This window comes from Arctopsyche grandis, chromosome 4, assembly GCF_051622035.1.
Source record: "Arctopsyche grandis isolate Sample6627 chromosome 4, ASM5162203v2, whole genome shotgun sequence".
NCBI lineage: Eukaryota > Metazoa > Arthropoda > Insecta > Trichoptera > Hydropsychidae > Arctopsyche > Arctopsyche grandis.
In genome coordinates, this window is record NC_135358.1 from 24,230,987 (window position 1) to 24,251,102 (window position 20,116).

Sequence of the window (20,116 nt, forward strand, 5' to 3'; positions counted from 1 at the left end):
GTGATAAACTTTTTATATACATATTACAACTTTCACATATATTTTGCAGTGTGAAAAATTTTAAGATTAAAAAACCCCCATCATTCAAACTCTTCCCAAGTACATTCAATGAAACTTATTTCATTATGCAAACATATTCAATAGTTAATGTAAGAGTGCCGTTAGAAGCTATTATATTTATAATAATAGTATTAAGTATGAAATGAAATAAACAGAAATATATGTAGATACTTACTAGGTATCAAATATGCGCATATATAAAAAAAGTTTCAAACATTCACATATCACTAATAAAGCTATCTATATAATAATACAAAATATTTAACGTAACTTTACATTAAAATACAATTTTGAATTTTTTTTTTTAATTTTCTTTTTATAATAATCAGTCATAGGTAAATTTCAATTTGAAATTACACATGGATTATAAAAAACACATTTTTTCACACTTCAAATGCAGCGATAATGAAGGACTAACTTTTGAGCATTAAAATTCCTTGGTCGACTTATTTTAAAATAATTTTGAAACGAAAAAAAGGGATACTTGATTTGAAATTTTAGTTCGAAAATAAGAAAAAGTTGTGGAAGCTATAAAAACATTGATAAATTACATTCACAAAATTATATTAACCGCCTTAATCCATATAACATTTAGTATCAATATAAGTTAAGTATTACTTTAATAATAATATTACGCAGATATTTTTGTGTATATCGAGTTGTTAGCATTATCGTAACAACTTTCATAAAAGTAAATTTGTCACACAATCAAATACTGTTAAATCAATGTGTAAAACTCAGCCGATCGATAAAAATAAAACCACGTCTTCTAGTCAAAATGAAATAAAAAAATAAAAAGTATATAATTGGATTTGAGACGATGGAAAAAAAAACACATTTCATTTTTTAAAAGTAAAATACCCACTAATATCGAGCAAAAATTAGTATGATGTTGTAAGTCCACATACACTTTAATACACAATTTATATACATATACATATATGTATATAAATATATATATATATATATATATATATATATATATATATATATATATATATATATATATATATATATATATATATATTTATATATATTATTAATATATACACGATAAAAATCACATAAATTAAGAAAGTTTATTTTAAACATAGTCACGACATTCACTTTATTTCAACAAAAAAAAAGTGCGTTAATCTTCCACTATTATGTAGTAGATATAATAAAGGAAATTACTAAATAAAAAAAGAAATACCGAATGAAATGTAGCACAAATTCACTACAATGCATATATGTATGTACTAAAAATATAGTGAAACTATTGGGCATTTAGCAAAAATTTCAAGTAACATAGTAGCGAACACTATTGCAATCGAATTTAATATTTATCAACTGAAAACTAACATACTCCCAGTGGGTAAGAGCACTATTGAAATTTCTAAATATAAATATCACTAAATGATATGAAATATATATAATATTGTATATCGCAAAGGTTTACTTAATATAAGAAAATAAATCTTTAAATATCTAACAATATTGACACCACAAAATAAATATAAACAACAAATTTCGCACAGTTCATGTTAACGTCTTCAGATCATAACAATAATGGAATAATGTGGATATATATTATATACATATATAAATTCTAAGCTCTGTTATCAACAATTCGAATAAGATTTTGTATTGCAGTTACTAAAAGAGTAATATTCGAAGTTATTTGTGTATGACTCGAGGATTGCGACGTGGAAACCTCAGCCTCTTTGACTTCAACAGACGCCACTTCGGAGCTTTCTGAAATTTTTTCCACTTCTATGTCGCCAGAATTTTCAGTTTCAGCAATGACAATTTTGGTTTCTGCATTATCAGTTTCATCATTTTTTTTAGCTTCTACAAAAGGAAAGTGAATAATATTAAATTCTACTTAAAAAAACAAGAACTATATATAATATATAAAACCATTGATTGCATACCTTGACTTGTTTTTGTAAGTAACTTTTGCAATGCATCTTTGAGCATTGTAAGCATTTGTTCTCTTTGCGATAATTTAGCGTGAGGTATTAATATTTCTAACGCTCTAATATCCCCCAGGATTGTTGATTCTTCAATGTTGATCTCGTCAACTTTTGACTCTAACTCGGCAATTAAACCGCCAACAGATTTAATCACTTTACATCCTTCAACCTGGAAACAATATTTAAATATATGAAACAATTCATCATTACTTCATTGCATATTTTAAACTGCCTTTCATTCTTACCTTTGGAAAGTATTCCAAGAAAAATTGATACACTTCATCATGCACCAATGTTTCTCTTTCGTCTAAAAGTACCAAATCCATATAATCAACGAGATTGCGACATTCTAGCAGTATGGACGAATATTTCTGGTTTCCGTTCTGTAAAATCATTATTAATTTATTAGATCAAATTAAATTTTACTTTCAGCGATTTATTTATAACCAAAGAAAGCTCACCTCAGAGACATAAACTTCGTGCCAGAATGTAGGAAAGAGTGTAAATTGAAGTGGAGCTGCCTCACACGCAGCCATCGTAGCTAATGAAATTAACTGTGGCGTACAATAATCTTTTTCTATACCTAACCTACACATTGTATCTAATAATGAATGGTATGGAAGATAAAATGCAGACAAAGCCTTGTCATACTCTGGATCCACACCCTTAACAAAAAATAAAAATTTTAATACATGATTAACTATTATCCTAAGTATAACTTGGTTCTAAGCGATAAAAATTCAAATTGAATAAATAATCCTTTTAGATCCAAGCTTTATATTATAATAAATACACACTTTTCTTGCTTGCAACTGAGCATGCGGCACACACATTTGTATCATCGGCCTTAACGGTCTACTTTGTTGCATACTCTTATCTCCGGAATTGGATGATCCTAAATTACTCCTGACTGGAAAATATGGACCAGGTGGCAAAGCGTTACGAGCATCTTGAAAGGCACTGTGACAGTGCAACAATAACGGTACAAGAACAGTAAACGTCACACAGTCCAACAATGGAAGTAATTCTTTTATTAAACCTTAAATAGAAAAAAAAATATATGAATTAAAAACTAAACGTAAAACAACACTATTGTAATATAAATATAGTATATGCAAACCTATAGCAAGATTTCTGATATTCGGTGGATTGTAGGTATTCAACAATGTGGCCAATTTACGCACAGCTTCAGGCCAGTCTTTATACGCATTTAAAGCAGCTCGGGCTTCTTTGCAATCGCGGCACGATCTAAGTGACTTACACAATGCACCTGCGAGAGCTAATAACTCACAGAGATCTCCAGCCGCGCCCGATCCACCCCCAGCTTCGTGATACATTGCGTGTAAAGTATGAAAAGCCTATACAACACGCAACAATCAATTAATAAAAATATAAACAAAAACTTTTAAAAAATAGTCAATAAATGATTTACCTCAAATGCCAATTGTAAGCCACCATTATATACAATGTACAATCTGTCCTCATCGGTCTCAACCAAAGTCCGAAAAGCTGAAATGAGTGTGGTCCAGCAGGTTTTTCCATTTAGGCCTAAAAAAACGTATAATTAATAAAACATACATACTTTTAAAATAAAAAAATATTTAAGTAATATATATGTATATTATAATATATAATACCTTGTAAATAAGCAGTAAGAGTGCTTCTTCGGAATGAATTGACTTCTCTTAATTCTTGTTCGCTGGCATCACCGGTTCTCGAAGCGAAGAGTTGCATCAAACGAAACAATTCGTCTATGGCTGCTGCATATAAATTGGGATGAGATGTTATATTCTTGAATGCCCAATGTATATTTTGATGCTGAGACAATGTGCGGGTAAACGATGGAGAGCTTTGACAGCACAATCGCAAAATGGCATAATAACTCGGAAGCATTACTCTGTTGTATGACACTACTTCACAGTCACTGTGATCCGCACTGCAATTAAAAATTTTCATATGAAAAATACTATCAAATATGTATTAATTAATAAACAAGTGTATGCATTTAAATTACAACTTACAGAATATAATTAAAAGCGATATGTTTTCCTATTATCGGATTTGATACAATCGCTTGAACATTTTCTGGACAGTCGATACACGCTGTGTGCCAAAACGCCAAGAGAGCTTGTTTATTAGGATGTATAGCGACGCTAGGTTCACTCAATCCGGGATGGAAAAGATCCCATAAATCGAGAAAGTATTTTCCAAACTAAAAAATAGTAGCAATGAATAAAACAGTTCAATATGTAATAAATTGCATAAAAAAGCATACTGACCAAAATTTTCTCAACTCTTGAAATCAAACAATATGACATAACGCTAAAATACGCAGTGAGCTTCATTGGACCATGCGCAACTACTTCAATATACTTCTTTGCAGCCTTTAATTTTCCCAATAGTAAATTATAAATCTAGAGATAAAAAGCAATTAGATATAGCAATGTTTTACTATTTAAAATTAACAATTTGAAGAGACTATTAAAAAAGAACCTTATGCAATAATATATACGCGTCTTCTCCCAAGGTAATATCCTTATTTGCAGACATGCACCTCATAGATCTATAACCTTGACGAAAATGCAATGATGGTACTAAAGATATGAGCAAAAATGCTGCTGCTGATCGAACTCGCTGATTCGAATGAGCCATTAGATACGTTTCGACCCAGCTCTCGGCAGTTTGAAGCACCCATGAGTGCACCATTTTATTTCGTGGTACCTGTACAATTATAAAATAAATTTGTAATAATGCACACATTTAAATATTATATATGTGTAGTTATAAATAAAAACAGACCTGCAAGGCCAACCATTCAATTGTAGCATGAGGACACGATTCTGCCGTATCCCACACTTGTTGAAGAGCTAATTGAGTAAAGCAAGGCAACCCAGAAGTTGCTCCACTACTGCTTTCGACTAGCAATGATAGTAATTTGAAAAACGGTTGACAACTCTCAGTATGTTTCGAAATTGCTTGAAATATCATAGATATAATATGCTGAGCTAATCTATCATTCCATCGGCACATGGCATGTATAAGAGTTTTGGTCTGTTGTAAATTTAAACAATCTCTCGTCTGCTGATAGAGGAACGGGAATCCCTGAAAATAAATGCCGCTTAATCACAATCCATTTCATAAGACATACTAGTAATTTCATTATATGTATGTACATACTTTCCCTCCTTGTAACGCATGTTGATCCTTTGATGTTAGATTGAGGCTTTTATGGGGATCTCTAGATCTTTCAACGAGCCCAGCAACAAGTGCTACCATTTTATCCAAAGCTGTAGGCCTAAGTTTATCGTTACCACCATCATCAGAAGAAGATCCATCGGCCTGAATAAAAATAATTAATTAAAATCTGCATTTAAATTTAGTATAATTATTACTAAATTTAATTTATACTAAAAGTGTTCATTTATAATACAATACAATTCAGTTTACCGTTGAAGTCGATGTATGACCCAAATAGAAGGAAACCATTTTTGATATTGCATTTGCTTTCAATAAGAATTGACTCTCTTCATCACCCATTTTGCTGAATTCGTACAATAAACTGAAATACTCTGTCAAGTGACGCAGATGAGCTTTAGCTCCATTTTCCATCTATAAATGAAATATTATATTTTAATATTTGCAATTTAAAAATATAAACAAAAAAACGGTAAGAAATAAACTCACCAATCCTAATAGCATTTTAACAAATTTAGTAATACACGAAATTTGTCCAATTTCTGCAACATCGTCTCCATTTTCATCATACTCTTGTAAATAGAGAGCACAGTGGCTAGACCTAATTATCAACGCATATGTAGATATATAAAAATATGACTATGAATGTAAAATTATACTCAAAAACAATGAAATATTACCGTAATCGTTGTATAACGTGAATGCAAAGGCGTTGAAACATTTGACGAACCATTTGATTTGGACATTTTATTAACACCTAAAAGTTTTAATTCATTTTTAAATACTATATTACATACCACAGATTACAAACATATTTTAAAATTCATATATAAATCATTACTTGAAGTGGCCACCAGGTATTATCTGCCATATGTTCAAGGAACCATTCTGATGCTAATGCTGATGCGTTGAACTGCTTGGTTACTAACTCTACCCAAGATACCATAGTAGGCTAAAAAATAAAATAAAAAAATATATATAAGCTAATATTAAATATATAGTAATACACAAATTATATAAAAAATATTAAAATTAACCTTTTCTTTTGCATGAATGAATGTTTCAATGAAAAACGACGTTGAAAGTTGAGCTGCAATTTCCGTAATTTCAGGCTGGGATGCAAGTAAGGATTGTGGAATACAACTACACATTTGACCCATGAATCTAATAATAAAAAATAAATATATAAAATTTTCATTCATCATCATAAATGTATTAAATAAAAATAAAGTAAAAATATGAAACTCACGTAAAATACGCATGTTGAAATATATTCTTTTGGCGCAAGAAATTCATGTTATCTTCCCATATCCACATTTGCAATGAAGGACTCAGTGTTATCGAAGGAAACTCGAGAACTCTGGTTTCACTTATTTGATCGACCGTATCTGCAGTGGAAGCCTAAAATAAACAATGTAATGAAATAAAAACTAGTTCATAAACACACATACTAAATGTAAATAGTCTTACTTGTACTGTCGGCGATTGTTGAGAATTTGTATCATGAATTTGAGCTGGAGAACCCCTTTCGTAAAACAACATATACGCACTATTTGTTTTTTCAAAACAAAAATCCATAAACTTATCAGTTGCAGAATCGTATGTTTTACTCTTTAATATAAACGAAAGTAAAATAAATAATATCGTACAATAAAATCGTATTGTGCGTTAAGAAATTTTTGTTTCTTACCGTCATCTCTCCACCGAAGCATTCCGACGCTATTTGAGCAGGATCAAACGGTTTCACTTCAGCGTCGTTGAATAACAGCCATTTTTCACGCGAACCACCAAAACCCATATTCGGAATTATAGTTCCAGTGTTATTTCCATTCCTTTCTTTAATAAATGAATAATAATGACCGCCATCTGCTGTGCCGGTATGCACAGTCACACCAATCAATTCATACTCGTAATTTTCATTGAATTCTTCAGAATCTTGCGTCTCGGAAGAATCTTCTTCACTGTCCTGTTTTTTCTCACACTTTCGCTTTTCTTCTAATAATAGTAAATAGCAAAAAATAAATAACCTTTCGAACATTAAGAGATAAAACACAATATTTTTTATAATAAAAACCTTGATAGTGTGCCGGCATTAGATGCTTTTCAACATATTCAGACATGTCTAACCTCATTGGAAATGAAAAATGCGTATTTACTTTTTCCTTCAGCATTGTTACCATATTGAATGTGTATCGCATTGTATTGAAGCAAAGTATATGTGGTAATTTTTTAAAACACGCTCTACAAAAAAAAAAAATTAAATAATAAGGTTTTCTCACAAAAATCAAATACAATGGAAATTATAAAAAAACAAACCTTTTTTCAGCTCGAACTTTCGTACTACATTGTGAACACGTATAACAATTATCTCCTTCTAGTGTATCTTTAACAGTGACTTCATCTAAACTCTGATATAAATTACGCATATCGGCAACCTGGCACCTTACAGTGTAAAATTCTTCAAGTGTACGCGAGACGTGGTTGCAATCCTAAATATAATCAAAACATTATATCAACAATTATATTCAACCATTATATTCGGTAAACTTAATTATAATACAGTAGTCGGCTCACCAATGATACAACATTGTTACTAAGTACTCCGCAAAACAAAGTTTTGACTAATGTTTTCAACTCGGGTGTCATCTCTTCCAGTTTTGATACCAAATCGATGAAAAATTCCGCCATATCCTTTTGTTCTCCAGTATTCAACGGCTGATGATCCATTTGATAAACTTTACAGAAACTTCTCGGATTGTACGCTTTCCTCTCGCTCTCTAACAAGTAAGCGAACATTCTCTGCATTTCAATAAGAGTGTGCTGATGTTTACTCTTTGTCGGATCTGCTTTTAAAATGGCCAACCGCGCTTGGGGCATCATATATAAATGTTGCATACAAGAGGCCATGTAGCATGTAGCACCTAAATTTGTAAGTCCAACATAACCGCACTCAGATCTTCCTTCTTCGGCTGGCCAATAGTCCCAAGGATAGGGAGAGTGTGGACCAGGCTGATGATGTGCCAACAGCTTATTATGCAGAATCATGTAGTTTTCAGGTGCACCTTTAACTAGTTCTATAAGCAAGTCATATGCAGCAGCTCTAGACTTTTGTGATTTGCATTTTGGCAAAAGCCGAGCATTGGGTTTCGCTACATCGAATAAAAACCCGAAAACCTGTAATGAAAATATTTGATTAAAATTTGTTTTGATTATAAAAGCCCATCGATACTACATATATAGGTCTCTAAAAATAAGGACTCGTTTGCTTATCGATGAAATAATTTTCGTATACGGGCATCAACTATAATGAATAATACAAAAAGCATGTCTTACCAATTCCAATAACTTTTTACCACCGTCACTATTTTTAAATGGTAAAGGATGTTTAACAAGATGTGTCAGCAGATTTAATTGTCCAAGTAATCCATCATCAGGGATAGAAGGCTCATCACGTCGCTCTACAATCTCTCGACATAATAAGGATTCCGTCAAGTGATAACAAAGTGAATTGACATCCAGTTCGATTGATTCAATCACACCGTTATCTGTAAATAAATAAACTCAATCATACTTGAGATACCTTACACATGCTTGATCTCAAAATGATAAAGATGTAAACAAACCTTTAATCAAATCTGATGGTAATCCATCTACTAGTCTACAAACTAGCCAAAAATAATCCCGGCAGGCTGGACCATATGGTTCTTTACCCTCTTCGGTTGCGTGATGCTGTATTGCCTTAAAAAGCGTTTAAAAATAATATAATCCATTACAAATACAAACATAAGCCTAAAAAACTAAACAAACCTCAATTTTACAAGGTCGCATTCCTTCTGCTCTAGGCAAATGTTCTAAGAGTTGTTGCAAAATAGCAGGCACAACGTGGTGAGCCATATTATTAATCGACGCTGAATTCGATGAAGCGTTTCCTCCCCCTAAACATAATCTATAAAGAGCCGAGCAAGCTTCACGTCTCACTGGAGGTTGAGGATCCTCGAGCAAAAGCCGTGGTAACCAATGTTGTACACTTGGTGAACAAACGACCTGAGTAGATGCTGCAGCAGAACTGTGAGCCCAACACACCAAAAGCCACATGCAATGTTGAACAACCTAACAAGATAATGAACTATATTAAAATTCATTCTACATATTATATTTACATATATTTTGAGATAAAAATTATGATAATAATTTCTTACTTGAGCTCGTCCCCATAAACCAGTTTTAAAATGTGACGGATCCTTAGGACGAGCTGCTTCAGATAAAATACTCATCAAACATCTAGTTGTGCCTTCGATATCCATCAGTGATAAAAGTGACTAAAATATAATTAAAAATTTAAATTGAAGATAAAAAATAAAAAATATACATTTTATTTTCATTATGAAATAAATACCTCATGTAAACGAGGAATAGATAAAATTTCACACGATCTGGCGTTGGAATGACTTTCAGAATTATTAGGAGCTATACCTAAATGTCCTACTAATTTTAACAAGAGTACTAAACAATCTTGCTGCCATTCGTCTTCGTTATCTTCACTTTGCAATACGCCTAAAATAAACATTATCACTTAGCAAACAATAATCAGTAAATTTATATTAATTTAATACAACACTAGTTATGTACCTGACATTAATATATCATATAGATGCCGCAATCCACCGTTTTTAATAAATAGTTGACTCCACGGCTCTGTTTCGCTTGAGTTGATAGCGCAAGTCGCTATATTTTCAGGCACCGATTTATATGGAGGTCGCTTCGGAACAGATAGCACAGGAGAATCTCCAGCTCCGCTGAGTTTATCAACTATGTGCAAGCTATACATAAGGTGTTGAGGACTACTAGGATTAAGAAGTACAGGCAGCCGCGATTCAGAAGGGTTTTCGAACGCTTGTAATAAAACAGGACTTAAGGGTACGGCGTGTAAAATATCCCAAACTCGTCGTGATAACAATTGAGCTTTCATATGAGCAATCTTTTCCTAAAAAAATTAATAGTTAAACATAAAATACTTGCAAATGGTATTCAAAGCCAAAGAAAAATATATGGCGATTAGCGATAGATGAAGCATACCCCTTTGTTGCCAGGCATAGTCATTTCTCCCAAAGTTTGCATTAAACCAAAGAGCCTATCGAAATATTGCGGCTTCAATAATAACAATGTAGGCAACATTTTTCTTGGTGGAGGTGGTTGCTGAGACGGCACATCACCCCAAGCACTGGTTCCAGCTCGAGAAGTCTTACCACCACCGACAGACAAAAATACCAGCTGAAAGCAAAACATTTACAATAAAAATTTCATACAAAATCTAAATCCAAAAGATAACTTTCAAATTACCTGATTATCTTTAAAACCCATTTCATACAGGGATTTTTCGTCAAAATCAAAAGTGAGCTCTTGTCCTTGAGTAATCATCCTAATGGGACCGTCACTCATCAATGAAGCCATACTATCATCACTCTGCGCCTTGAATACAAATTACATTATTAAAAACAGTTAAATCACATGCACAACATGATCACCAATAAATAACCAATCATACCTGATGTTCCCACCATATAGTGACTTGAGCTCTGAGATCAGCCACATAATCAGTATGATGCATATCGAGAGTAGCCTTTACATTTATACCTCCAGGTTGAATAATGACTCGTAATGGAGATCCTTCGATGCTTGATCCGCAAACGGAAGCTCCCGACTGAGCCCATCGTCTAACATGATATGCATATCTGTAATAATAATCCAAAAATAAGATCAAGCATTGTAAAAATACAATGCGAGGTAAAAAATAACACATACACACACCTTCGTTTAAATGTATCTAAATGAGTTTTGAGCAACAATAACGCTCTCTGTATACATTGTAAAGACCCTTCCTCCGACGAACATTCCATGGAATTAGGACCAATCGAAGGTTTTGTTGAAATTTCTGCAGAAGATTTTTCACCATCGGATCTTTCTTCACCCTCCGAAGAAACCTTAGCCTCAATTGCAGGAGTTGGTCGTAATCCTTCTGCAGCCGCTGACAAATGCGACATGCATTTTGATAAAAAATCTTCTTCCTGTTGCAAATGCTGATTCATATAGTAACTATTGAGATATTGAATAGCGCCCATTGAAACATCTGTAATAATTGAAAAGTTTTAATAGTACCCAAAAGTTAACTAGTTTCAAATTGTTATTTTTAATTACCAGTATTTTTCGCCTTGAGAGCAATTTTCCACAAGTGATCAACTGCAAGAACGTGAGGATGATTCTTATCTTTCGTATCGATAGCTGCTTGTCCCAAAGTCATTCGTGCGAGACTGCACAGTTGTTGATAAAAGCTAAGTCCCATTATGCTAATAGTCTGAAACGATTATTTATATTTTCATTAAAATGTGGAATGACTCATCTAAAATGAGCATAATAAACACAAAAACGCACTTCAGGATTTAGCGTAGGCATCTTTTCAATATATAAATACTTCAAAGCGTCCATGCTTAAAGCGTGTTGATCTGTGGATTTTGTATGGCTCGATAGCCAAGAAAATAAGCAATCACTGCACTCGGGATCGTGAGCTAAGCACGTCCACAAAGTATCAACTTGCTCTAACGTTAATCTATAAAAAAAATAATTAACCAAATGAAATAAATGTTTATAATTCTATATATAATCTGTTTATGACGATTAGAATATTAAATACCTAAAGTTAGAGGGAGAACCCATAGGTGAAAAAATTGTAGTCAGAAACTGTAACCTAACAGTGATTTCTGTTATATGCGAAAATAGCGGAGAGATTAGACCAGTTTGTGCAAGCAAAATGTTTGTTTGTATAAGATTGTTTGAAACGTGATCTAACATGAACTTGGCAGGATTACTCACATAACTATTTATATAATGCTTCAAATCATCAAAAAACAATTCCATCATCCTATGTTCTCTTTCTGCCCAAAGCACAACCTAAAATATGAACATAAATTTTAAATTTCATTTAATTTCAAAACAAGAAATATTTGAAAGCCTCAAAAACACTAATAATCAAACCTGATGCATATCTAATCCGCGCAATTGAAACGACGAGAAGAGCTTGGGAAGCAATCGTAATGATACAGCAACAGATCTAATAGTAATAAAAATTACATGAGATACAATATAATTTTATGTTGAAACACCCAACGAAAATTTAAATACTAACGTGTGATTCGCCAGATTATCCAAACACCCTTCAATAAATTTAAACCGTATGAATTTATCGGTGTTGTAACCCAATAAAGTATACAAAGCTTTTTCAGCCTCCAAAGCTAATCCTTCCCCGAGTTGTTTCTACAATACAATACAATGAAAATACAAATGAAACAAAACAGATCTATTTTGCGATCCCAATATCAACAGAGGACACTAACAATATTATGATCTTGTAAAAGATCCCACAGCAACGTATTTCCTGGTTTACAGACATCTTTAATTTTTAGATTGAAATGAGTTGTGTGACTGTCATGACTACGATGATGATCAGAACCAGATGGAATACAATCAGCAATGCCAAGAGAATGGCCCCGAGAACAAACAGGATCGGATTGAACACCTCTCAGTTCCAGTCCCGAGTAAGCTGGATCTATTATGCCACCGATACCTCCACCAACACGGTAACCACCCATACATTGTGCCTAAAAATTCAAACAATTAATACGAAAAGTTATCTTTCACACAATGAACGGTTGAAAAATTGAAATCTACCTGAGCAGTCAATTGAGCCAACTCTTCCTCACAACCAGATTCTTCACCATCAAAATCAGCCATATTTTTGTCTGATTTATTTGACATTGCTGATGAAATGCTAGCTTCGCCGTCATCACCACTTAAAAGTTCCATCAATTGTCTATCATCCATGCCATCACATAATGTTGGACACTCATGCAGTACATTCTGTGAACAAACTCTTTCTGGCGATCGATCTGTTGGCTTGAGGAGTACTATAGCGGGATCGACAACCTCTCTACTGTTAGTTATATTCCTCAGAGGGACATTTTTCGAGAGGCTGCAGACTTCTGGTTCGCTTCCAGAAGTCTCTTCAGCATCCGATATTGATTCGATCAATTCACCGAGTTCAACCTTTGCAATGTCAGCTGGAAATAAAAATCGGGATTGAATCACGAGACACTATCAATAACAAAACCTAATAAATACGAAATCATTGAAATCTTCAATGATTACCAAATAAATCACGACATATATTTTTTCTCTTACGAAGAAGCTTCTTTTTAGGAGGATGTCGTAGATCTTCAACACCACTACTCATGCTTCCGGAACTAGCACCATTATTTCTTGCTCGTCTAATGTTGAAAAAAATTAAATTAGTAAAAGAATTATACACATTCAATAAACAAATCAGAAATTAGACTGGAGTTAATTTGCACAATGCATTCTAATAAAGTTATAACTAGAATGTTTACGAACTAATGTGTAAATCTGTTTTCAACTTTTTGAAGCCAAATTTATTCATTCTATAATTTGCAAACTGTTTGAACAAATTTTATTTAAATTTATTTCAACTTACTTCTGACGATTTTTAGAAATGTCGCCTTCTTTTGAACGACTGCTTTCTTGCTGCCATTTGGGTTCATCTATAATAAAATAAAACAAAAATATCGAATATATTACATACAATACATTAAACATCAACTTGTTGAAAGTAAATTTACGCACTTTGATTCAAAGCTTGTTGTTTAGACTGTTTTCTAGGTGTCGGACCTGCTTCTTCTCCAGAAGTACTCAATTCTTCACACTAAAGGAAAATAAATCACACACATTCATAACAAGCGATTCAGTATATGACAAATAAGACAGTGTAAAATTACAGGATCTTCATCTGAATTAGTCGGATCCATGCTGACACTAGCTTCGGAAGATGAATCGCGATGCATCAGAGAACAAGAAGGTGTATGCGTTGTCACAGTCGGTTGCAAAGAACATGCTTCCGATATTCCAGTATTGCTCACAAGGACCGTAGCTGCTTGAGAACACCGAGACCACATGACTCGCATGAGCGCTGAAGCCAGATATAAACTCTGAAAAACAAAATTTTTTAGCACATTATACGAATTTTTTTAAACATGTAACAAATACGACGTGTGTAATAACTCATACTTGTTCACTGTGTTCTCTCGGTGGAAGCGTACATAAAAGTTGATACAGATGAGAGCAAGGTCCCGGTGCCAAGTTTTTGATGAATCCCGGCAATAAATCGTACACTTGTTTGCTGCAGTGTTTTAATTGAGCCGCTTGCCATATGAGATCAATATGTTCATTGCTAATTCTATTTTCGATAGCGAGGAATTTTAAAATAACATGAGCCTGCTTTATAACCTGAAAATGAATAAAATGTTATTGAACGCAATTTTAAGAGATTGTAATTCATCATAGCTTATAAGCAAGATTTCAAAACCTCCACATGAAGATTCGGTCCAAACAAATGCTGCATAATTTGATTCGAGCACAGCCATTGAGCTAGCTGTTGGCCAACCGATTCAGCTTCGGGGACAGGTTCGCTAGCGCATATATCGTTGAATAGGGATATTTGAGTGTTTATCTGTGTTATTCCAGCTAAACGCATAGTTAATGTTGTACTACTGAAATATTTAAACGCTAAATCTAAGCCGTCGCTATCAAACGTTATAGGTGTATCTAACGGATCCTTCACAGCCCCCCACATAAAATCTGAAAGTAAAATATATTCAATTTGAAGTATACTCATATGTTAATCATATGAATATATGTATTATACCAGGCGTGCTAAAACGAAACGGTAGTCGTAACTAGTAACTCTTATAAGGACATATGTACCATCAAATATATGTAGCTCTATAGAAACAATTTGGCGCTTATATTATAGTTGACTAGTGCTTTGACCCGGCTTCGCTCAGTATTTGTAATATAAACCGCTTAAACATGGCCAATCTAATAAATAACATTTTATTAAATTTATTTGTTTTTTTATTACATTTAACGTGTCACAGATTTTAGGAACCAAACAAACATACATACAAAGTCTCTTTCGAAATCATATATTAGAAGATTGAGATCTTGAAAAGTAGTTTTTTTAGAAAATATCCAAACAAAATAGTTACCTACATATATATATGTATGTTTATATCTTAGATATTATGAGTAAAACATGAGACATAGTGCAGTTATCATATTTTAAATAGACAATAAATAACGATATCTTCCGTTTCCCTTCAGTCACACCTTGTACTAGATATTATTTTGTCTTACCGGCCATTGTCTTAACACCTGCAAGTCTCAAATCCTTATCTTCTAAATTGCACATGTACTTGAGGACTTTACTTCTTAGCGGGAGAAAGAATTGAGTGACAGCCCTGTAATTCAACCATAGTTTGATATCTCCCACAGCTGCCACGATTGAGTGCGCCATCGAAACGGGCAAGTTCTCCGGAGTAGCACTTTCGAAAACTGAAGTCATTGCACCAATGCCACCGGTCTTACAGAACAAATTAACGTTGCGCAAGAGGTACACAGGTATTTCGGTGTCGTGTAAATCACAAAAACAACTGAGACTCGATATCTCTTGTGGCGACAAATCGTCCAGTCTACTAAACGCAGAGTGCTTGCATGCAATGTACAACGGAAAGTTCAAAAGGAATATCTTCGACACCATGTGCATCAACTTCTCTTTCTGCTGCATGGACCACGTTTCGTTGTCGTCGGAACCCTCGCTGGCCAGACTATCCCCGTCGGCCGAATTCTCATTGTTGATGTCTGATGTCGCTATGGTGCTTTGGACTTCAACGTTAACTTCTTTTTGAGTTTCCGTCGACCTGGATGCTTCCCTAGTTTCTGTACTTTGTTGCTCCGAAGACGAATCGGCGACAGGTTCATCGTTCGAGGCATTTTTCTTTTGTGTCTCTAAAGAAGAGACTAGATCATTCTTCAGTGCTTTCAATTGACAAAGGGATAAGTATAAAATACTTTGAACCACCAAGTTGAATCTATCGAAGTTTTTTATATCTCTGTAACAGCACATACACTGCCTGAAATCATAACGAAAAGATGAATAGTACATTTATGACAAACTCTGGCAATTATTTAATCATGATTTCATGTAATTTGATTGTATTTCCGTGCAATCTGGTAGATAGAAGATTATTATTTATTTATTATTTATTTATTCTAAACAGACCATTGTGGCATAACAGGAATTCCTAAAGCGCCACAATGGTCAAAAAATATAACACAAAAAAAATAAAATACACTGACACTGAAAAATAAATAAGATGACACTGAAACTAATATTAAGCTTTGAGACTTTATAATAACACTATTTTAAGCCATTTTGAATAAATGTTCTGAGTTATGTATCTATTCTTAAGCAACACCTCCCATTTATAAGAACAAATATAACGGGCAAGCTGTGCAACCACACATTTCATATTTCTCGTAGTCTCAATATCAATTTTTAACTATTTTTCTCAATAATCTTATTTACTGAATCATTACTCATTACACAAAGAACTGGATAAATTACATGACAGCTTTACTTATATAGGTTAATATTGAAATTCCGAATTTGTTCGTCAGTTTAGATTGATGTTGACACATTATCTTATGTTAATATTGTGATAAGTGATCATTTTTAAATTAGCAATAAAAATCATAGAATCGATCATTCGATGTAGTGAAGCATGTTTGGAAAATTAACAAAAAATTGTGCAAAACCTTTGTGACAATAAAAATATACATCTACCGATTGATATTTCCAAATCGATTTGTGTGATACTTAATGAATAACAAAAATGACTTGTATAATAAAAATATGTAAGCATATGATAGATTAGGTTCTAATAAAGACGCTTTTCAGTGCAAATCTATACAATAATATTGATAGATATGAGAAATTAAAATTTGACCTCATTCTGCCTTGCTTACTTATCCTAGCCAATTATTTGATGTAGTATTCAATCTAAACGACACACCAAGTGCTAATCATTCAGTCAATAATCAGATGACAGGATATTAAAGACGAATCTCAACTACAACATAAGGAATACTGTAACCAAATTGTTGTGACAAAAAAGCCTCATCATTTTTGAGTTTTGTCATAATATTATTGAAAACGATCTAAAAATATGCAACTCGACTTCCATGTAAGTGAGTGGATTTATTTATACATTTATGTGCAACTGCTCGAATCTTTCTTTGTTTACGTATTTATATACGATTTTTTTTTCTTCTTGGACAATCGTCTCTTTCCTTCAAAGCGCAAATTTTCATTTCATTAGATTTGTGAAAACGAAATGAAAACTTCACCACATACAACAAAATCGGTAAATTGCTAAATTGCGCGCATACAAGGCTAACCCAGTATTGCTCAATACTGGTTCTATAGCGTATGACAGATGAGTAGGTCATATCGTATATACTATATCGCATATCGAGTGGATCGAAATATGGAGATGGAGATGGAGACGGAGACAGAGAATAAAGTATACCTCTGCTGCCAGGAGAGGATATACGCCAAGACAGTCTCGACCTCGCACTTTCTCAAAGAGGGATACTGAGTGGAGTTGGCAGTCAGTCTCGCCTCGCCTGAAAAACAAACGACATATCATCATATCATCAGTGACAGAAGGAGGTGTTGGATGAATGGAGGTACGTGGGGTGGGTGGGTGGGGTGGGGTGGGGTGGGGTGGATGGGCCGGGGCGGGTGTGGGGGTGGGGTGGGGTGGGTGGGGGTAATTACACGTGAGCAGCAGCTGCGAGAAATCCGAGCAGAGATCGCACATGGCGGTGTGTGGGCAGGGGGTGCGGGAGGCAGTGAGTGCGAGGCGGGGTGCGGGGCGCGGGGGTGCGGGGGGCGGAGGGCCGCCGCCTGCGCCGCACACGTCAGCCCGACACCGACACCGACACCGACACCATTGTTGTCACATACTTTTCAAACGGCTCACCGCACGCTCGCTTTTACGGCCATTACTGCATTATTTATCGTTTAATTCGAAATTTGTATTGTCTTTTTAAACTGCTTTGTTCGAGTTGTCAACCGTATTGAATTTGTAATGCATCAACACACGAAAAAAACTTTAGATCTGTGGTAATTGGCCCCTGAAGTGTAAATACAAATATAAAAATGTATGAAAGATCAAAAAGAAAATTATATACTGAGAATAAAATTTAGATCTTGTTTTCCCAAATTTTGTTTTGGAGTAAATAGAAAGATTTTATCGAGATTAAAATTTACATACATTGTTAAAGATTCGTTCATAAATTATATCAATTCTTAAAAGTAGGGGGGAAGGTCTTATATATGTATATAATGAAGGAAATAGGGGGTGCATTGTAGGAAAACGTGACGCCACAAAACCAATAAAACAACAAATTTTTTTAATGCTCCTCATGACATTGACCAAGATGCGATAAAAGATTAAGTCTCAAATGTTTAAGCGTTGCGTATCCTGTCTTCAGCGCATTGCTCCTCACGGGCATCGTTTTGCACATATAGTTTTTTGTCACGGAGTGGGGCCAACAGCAATATGAGCTATATATTTACAGCAGTTTGGCTTAGTGATAGCGTATATATTTAGCATCACTGAGGTCATAGGTTCGTGTCCTCGCCACTGCTGGTTAGATTTGGGGGTTTTGTGACTCCAAATCGATCGTTTCTCTATCAGAGTTTGCCAATTTTATCTGATCATTGCTGAAACGGTTCCTGAAAATTGGTATTAAAAATCTAATCCTGTTGTCACAAAAATCTGCCTGTGTATAATTTGTATTAATTATACACAGTAATCTGAAATCCATAGATGTCACTATGATTATTATTTCTGATTAATTGTTATATTCTATATATTGATTGTATATGTATCTATAAATCTGATTGTATATGTATGTATTACTGTATTTCTGATTTCTGATTGTTTATGTATTTCATTAACGTACACCCGTCGCATTGGAGCAAATCTGTAATGGCGAGTGTGTATTGATTTGTGACAATAAATAAATAAATAAATATGTAGTTTTCAACTATAATTACACTGCTTTTTTTATAAAAATAAAACCTATTTTTTGACAAGCTGTTTATTAAAGAAAATTATATTCGAACATCATTTAAGGGAAATTCAAATTAGCTTTTCCTTTGCCATATAGTGCACAGCTTTTCATATGTCAGTTAGATTAGTAGTATTTATAATGGCGAATGCATTTGTACCTACATTTCTGAAAAGTTTATGTTTTCTTGAATTTTCCACAATTTATATTGTTGAATCTACCGAGGCCATCTTTCGGAATCATCTTTATGTCGGTATGATCTTTATGCCGGGGCTCCATCGCGAGCGGAGTTGAGTCATTTCTATCTTAGCTTAGTTACGCTCATTTTACAAAGGGCTAATTTCTATATTTGAAGCTCCATCGCGAAAGGGGTGAGCGAAACGAGACGAGCGAGGAAAAAAGTGTCCAGCGGTCTTTCTTGCCGGCCGATCACCTTCCCTTACCTCTGCGTATAGAATTGTTTCCTAGCTAATTTATCTTTTAGTTTTCTTTACGAAAATTGACATCCTTCCCCATAAGAATTTTAAGTAAGGACTTATGACCAGACTTCGGCGTTGGCATGGTGCTCGTCAAATAATAAAATTACCTTACAAAGCAAGAGAGCAAAAAACATGGTTGACAATAGTGAACTATTTTTTGTGCATAAAGCATCGTTCAAATGCCGCCCTTTCCTTATGACTAATTATTATCTTATTATCTTATTTCCTTATGGTCAGGTTGCTCGACGGCTAAAAAAATGGTTCACTATTGTCAACAATTTTTTTGCTTTCCTGCTTTCTTGGACAATGGAGAGGTCTATTGATATTTTATGGCGGAAACTTGACCGCCGCTCTTTACTTATGATATGTCATGAGTTG

General features: G+C 33.9%; 1 protein-coding gene across 1 annotated transcript; it reads right to left on the reverse strand.

Moving 5' to 3' along the window:
- Positions 1–1,146: 1,146 nt before the first annotated feature.
- puf (ubiquitinyl hydrolase 1 puf) lies at positions 1,147–18,161 on the reverse strand. The gene is made up of 50 exons (XM_077428856.1): positions 17,959–18,161; positions 17,708–17,804; positions 15,474–16,249; positions 14,644–14,915; positions 14,346–14,564; positions 14,057–14,266; positions 13,905–13,983; positions 13,756–13,822; positions 13,413–13,531; positions 12,936–13,324; positions 12,602–12,865; positions 12,394–12,521; positions 12,243–12,318; positions 11,902–12,158; positions 11,643–11,817; positions 11,409–11,565; positions 11,022–11,340; positions 10,759–10,945; positions 10,554–10,682; positions 10,290–10,484; positions 9,843–10,197; positions 9,610–9,767; positions 9,413–9,532; positions 9,021–9,323; positions 8,837–8,951; positions 8,547–8,758; positions 7,788–8,387; positions 7,530–7,702; positions 7,288–7,454; positions 6,904–7,208; positions 6,684–6,824; positions 6,463–6,614; positions 6,251–6,377; positions 6,055–6,165; positions 5,894–5,970; positions 5,703–5,814; positions 5,466–5,627; positions 5,196–5,357; positions 4,818–5,120; positions 4,512–4,739; positions 4,298–4,432; positions 4,040–4,230; positions 3,656–3,954; positions 3,451–3,566; positions 3,139–3,376; positions 2,816–3,057; positions 2,480–2,683; positions 2,264–2,401; positions 1,977–2,187; positions 1,147–1,893 (listed from the first exon to the last, which is right to left on the reverse strand). The coding sequence occupies exons 1-50, from the start codon at positions 17,999–18,001 to the stop codon at positions 1,652–1,654; spliced, it is 10,257 nt and encodes a 3,418-aa protein (XP_077284982.1). The 5' UTR covers positions 18,002–18,161; the 3' UTR covers positions 1,147–1,651.
- Between the last annotated feature and the right edge of the window lie 1,955 nt (positions 18,162–20,116).

What these genes read in the sequence shown, in the direction of transcription:
- puf (XM_077428856.1), bottom strand. Translation starts at nt 18,001, where the DNA reads ATGTGCGATCTCTGCTCGGATTTCTCGCAGCTGCTGCTCACGT. An exon ending in GCTTCGGTGGAGAGATGACG is followed by an intron (nt 6,825 to 6,903) that starts GTAAGAAACAAA and finishes TTTATATTAAAG; the next exon opens with AGTAAAACATACGATTCTGC. An exon ending in CACGTTATACAACGATTACG is followed by an intron (nt 5,815 to 5,893) that starts GTAATATTTCAT and finishes GTTGATAATTAG; the next exon opens with GTCTAGCCACTGTGCTCTCT.